A 4,665-nucleotide genomic window follows, 5' to 3' on the forward strand; every position below is an offset into this window, starting at 1 on the left:
CAGCCTCAGCCCCGCCCCCTTCCTTCCCGGCTTCCGTATGGCGAGCGGCGCATGCTCAGTGCTTCCGGGCCGCACGTCAGGCGTGGCGGGAGGGAATTCCGCGAGCAGTGAGTGCATCCGGGCTCCAAAGCCTGTTGGGTTTTCTCAGGCCTTGGACAGACTAAGCTTAATCGCCGTCAGTAAAATTGGCTTAAGTTTGTAGAGTTCTTAAAAGACTTTAAAACTAAAAAAAAAAAAAAAAAAAAACTTAAAAACTGAGGCCAGCAGGTGGCTTGGTGGTTGAGGCTATTGGACTCACACATGGCTGACCGCTGTTCGACTCTTGGAACTGGTGGCTTGCTGGTCATACATACATACATACATACGTAAGTGTATGTAAATAAAGTAGTTCTTTAAAAAGTCTTTTTTTTTTTTTTTACTTTTTTTTTTTTTTTTGGAGAGATTTTTGCTATAGGGCGCGTGCGCTCGCCAGACAGGCAGAGAGAGACATAGAGACAGAAAGCGAGAAATCACCCCCCAGGGGGGATGGTCATGCCGCAATCCCTTCTCCATTCTCCTCTCAGGATCTTGGGCACACACGCCCAGCGTGAGTTTTAAGCCACCGGGTCCGGGATGCGAACCGCGGTCGACTACGTGGGAGTCCAGCGACATAGCCATTACGCTAACTGCTGGTTCCCTAAAAAGTCATTTTAAAAAAGACTTAAGAATTCACTCATGGGATCAGCCAGGTAGCGTGGTAGTTTGTGGCAATTGTAGCCCACATGGCTGTTGGCGACATTTGAATAATGCCCTATGATAAAAGCTAAAAAAAGAAAAAACTTATAAATGAGTGTAAATGGCATGTTATTGCCATCAGAATAAAACCCAGACTCAGTGCTCAGTACTTGCAAGTCGGCCCTAGCCTCTACATTTCTAAGTCTGGGTCCCGTGTGTTAGCCACACTGGCCCTCCTGTCTTTTCACATGCCTTGTTCTCACTTAAGGGATCTGGTTCCCTCTGGTGTCTTGTTCATCATGTGGACAGAAGTCTGACTACTTTTCCTATTTTTCCAAAATCTTTTCGAAAGGGACTGGGGAAGTCATGCCACAAACATTAACAGACCATTTATTTTCTATTAACAGAGTTCTTTGTACCTCCTGTTCCTGGCATAGTATCTTTGAGATGTATATTTCAACCGATTACAGTATATTCATGTGCTTATCTCTTCCCCAGACACAGAACTTCCCTTTTCCTTGAGGTGTAGATTAAGCCTTTCTTTAACTAAGACACAGATCTTCCCTTCCAATCACCAATCTAAGAATTGTGGAACCCACCTATAACCTACAAGCCCCCCCCCTTGCTTTTACATGTCCCACCTTTTTGGGCCAGACCAATGGAAAATCTTTTCACTAAATGTTGTCTGTCAATCTCAAAAACAAATAATAAGGAACCCCTGTACGTGATCACGCCGAGAAAGGCTTGTATGCCTCTTCTCCAGGCCTAGGTCATTCACATTTGGCTTGGAAATAAACCGCATTAATTATTAATTATTAATTTTACAGTTGGTTATTTTTTTCCGTCGACAATCACTATCCCTGTGACCAACATGCTGTCGACACATTGGCGCCTATTTTTTCAGTAAGTGGATGAATTATTTGAGGTGGAACTTTGTTGTGAGTGTCCTGTGGTTCCTCCTTCCATACACTGGTATTAGGTACAATACTAGAAACAGCCCTAGAATTTTCTTACTCCTCCCAATCTTCCTCTACCCTCCATCATCTTTAATCTCTTTTTTTTTTTTTGGAGAGGCTTTTTCACTATAGGGACCGTGCGCTTGCTGAACAGACAGAAAGAGACAGAGAGATAGAAAGCGAGAAATCACCCCCCAGGGGGGATGGTCATGCCGCAATCCCTTCTCCATTCTCCTCTCAGGATCTTGGGCACACACGCCCAGCGTGAGTTTTAAGCCACCGGGTCTGGGACGCAAACCGTGGCTGACTATGTGGGAGTCCAGCGACATAGCCATTACACTAACTGCTGGTTCCCATCATCTTTGATCTCAAACTCACTTCTGGCAACTATAGCCTCCTAGAGCCCTACCCAGTCTCTATCCACACCAATGCCCCGCCTAATTGCATACACCACCCCTCCTACTGCCCCTGCAGTTTGTCTGACACTTTTATTTAGTATGTCTGTAGCAACACCCAAAGTGTAAACTCCCAGAAAGTAAGCAGAGATCTTTGTTGCGACCCTGCAGAGCCTAGTCTGGAACTAGATGTTTTCTAGTGATTATGGTGACTTAAAGGGGAATCGATCAATCTCTTTTTAGCAGCCTCCAGAGAACCTTTTGAAGGAAAGTTGAAGAAACAACACAACCCTCAAAAAAAGAACCTGAGAATCTTTTTTTTTTTTTTTTGAGAGGTTTTCGCTATAGGGTGCATGCGCTTGCCAGACAGACAGAGAGAGACAGAGAGACAGAAAGCGAGAAATCACCCCCCAGGGGGGATGGTCACGCTGCAATCCATTCTCCTCCATTCTCCTCTTGGGATCTTGGGCATGCACACACACACGCCCGGCGTGAGTTTTAAGCCACTAGGTCCGGGACGTGAACCTTAGTCGACTACGTGGGAGTCCAGCGACATAGCCATTACGCTAACTGCTGGTTCCCAGGACCTGAGAATCTTGCTGAAAGGGTTTTGAACAGTTTGTACCATGTCGGAAATGGCCCAGCTGAGCTATGAAGGGAGCAGTGATCTGCAGATGGATGTGATTCCTGGCAAAGGTGACCTTCCCCAGATGGAGGTAGGCAGCGGAGGCTGGGAGCCATCCTTGAGCCCCTCCTGCTACAGGCGGCCACAGCTGGAGAAGAAAGGTCCAACGGAAGAGGAGGAGGCCCAGCCAACTGCGGCACCAGGAGGGAAACAGGGCCTTGTCAACCGGCCGAACTCTGGGGAGCAGCCAGGCTAGTTTGCTATGATTTCAAGAGCGAAGACGAGGGCGGGGAATCTGATGGCTGGGAGGACAACTGTGACTATCCCGAAGAGGAGCCGCTGAGTGGAGCAGGCTACAGAGTATCAGCGGCCCTTGAAGAGGCCAACAAAATGTTCTTAAGAACATCCAAAGCAAGAGAAGCAGTTCTGAATGGTGGGTTTCAGACGCATTATGAGAGGACCCTGTTTGATCAGCTGACGTTTATTGAAGAGCTCTTTTCATGTAGGGCTAGCAGGTAGTGTAGTGGTTAAAGGCGCTGGATTCCCACATGGTTGACTGCAGTTTGAGTCCCAGACCTGGCAGCATGCTTTCTCACTTTCCCTTTCTTTGCGTCTCCCTCTAGTTAAATTTAAAAGTAATAATAAGTGGAATTAATTTGTTAATTATTTCTTAAAAAAAATAAATAAACTCATGCTGGGCGTGCTCTTGTGCATGAGGAGAATGGAGAAGGGATTGAGTGGCCATTCTCTCTGGGGGGTGACTTCTCACTTTCTGTCTCTCATCTCTTTCAGTCTCTCCAGTGAACTCACACACCCAATAGCAAAAATCTCTCTCTAAAAAAAAAAAAAAAAAAAAAAATTTAAACTGAAAATTTACGCACTCTCACTTTTCCCCCGGGGGGATGGCCACACCACAATCCCTTCTCCTCCATTCTCCTCTCGGGACCTTGGGCATGCACGTACAGGCGCCTGGCGTGAGTTTAAAGCCACTGGGTCCAGGACTCAAACCGTGGTCGACTACAAGGGAGTCCAGTGACACAGCCATTACGCCAACTGCTGGACCCAAATAAATATGTATATATTTTAAAAGCTATTCAGAGTCCATCATGGGGCCCCAACCTGATAACCACATTTAATCCTAATATCCTCTCAAAGGCCCTGTCTTGTATTAAGTTTCCACCCTCTTAACATCATTAAAATGACTGGCCATATTTCAACACATGAATCTTTGGGGACACATTCAAACTATATCAACTGAGGTCAGCAGGTGGCATGGTAGTTGGGGTGTTGCACTCCCACATGGCTGACCGTGGTCCCAGTCCCAGAACTGGCAGCTTGCTTTCTCACTTTTCCTCTCTCTCTCTCTCTCTCTTTCTCTCTCTCTGGCAAAGTTAAATAATAATAATAATACAGGGCTGGCAGGTGGTGTGGTGTTTAAGGGTGCTGGACTCCCACATGGTCAACTGTGGTTAGAGTTGCAGACCTCATGGCTTGCTTTCTTGCTTTCCCTCTCTCTCTGTCCTTCTCTGGTCTAATTAAAATAAATAAATAAAGTTAAGTAGAATTATTCTTTAAAATAGTAGTAATAAATAAAATTAAATAATTATTTTTTAAAATAAATTAAAAAACAAACTATATCAGTTGTTTAACCTGGAAGGGGACAGAGACCTGAATAGAGTGAAGAAGCAGGACCTGAAGGGGTCTAGGGAAGAGTAGTCCAAGCAGAGGGGCCAAGGCAAAGGGCTTGGAGCAAGAGATTGCTTAGTTTGTTCCAGGAAAAACATGAAAATCAATGGCAAGACAGGAGCTGAGTGAATGAGAAAGAGTGATAGAGCATGAAGTCAGAGCAGTAACCAGGTCAAAGCATGTGAAGCTACACGAGCTGTTAAAAGAACTTTGGCTTTTAGGTATGACATGATTTGACTTAAACTTTGGAAGGGTCACCCAAGCGTATGTGTAGAGTAGAGTGTAGGGA

At 45.6% G+C, this 4,665-nt stretch overlaps 1 protein-coding gene across 1 annotated transcript; it reads left to right on the forward strand.

The window, feature by feature from the left end:
- The first annotated feature begins 2,691 nt into the window (after positions 1-2,691).
- On the forward strand, positions 2,692-3,209 carry LOC102483766 (EP300-interacting inhibitor of differentiation 1-like). Its single transcript, XM_014588440.1, is given in 2 exon segments — positions 2,692-2,950; positions 2,953-3,209. Coding segments are annotated over 2 exon segments (516 nt in total).
- Positions 3,210-4,665: the final 1,456 nt, after the last annotated feature.

The sequence above is a fragment of the Tupaia chinensis genome, unplaced genomic scaffold (assembly GCF_000334495.1).
Source record: "Tupaia chinensis unplaced genomic scaffold, TupChi_1.0 Scaffold000279_1, whole genome shotgun sequence".
Classification (NCBI taxonomy): domain Eukaryota; kingdom Metazoa; phylum Chordata; class Mammalia; order Scandentia; family Tupaiidae; genus Tupaia; species Tupaia belangeri.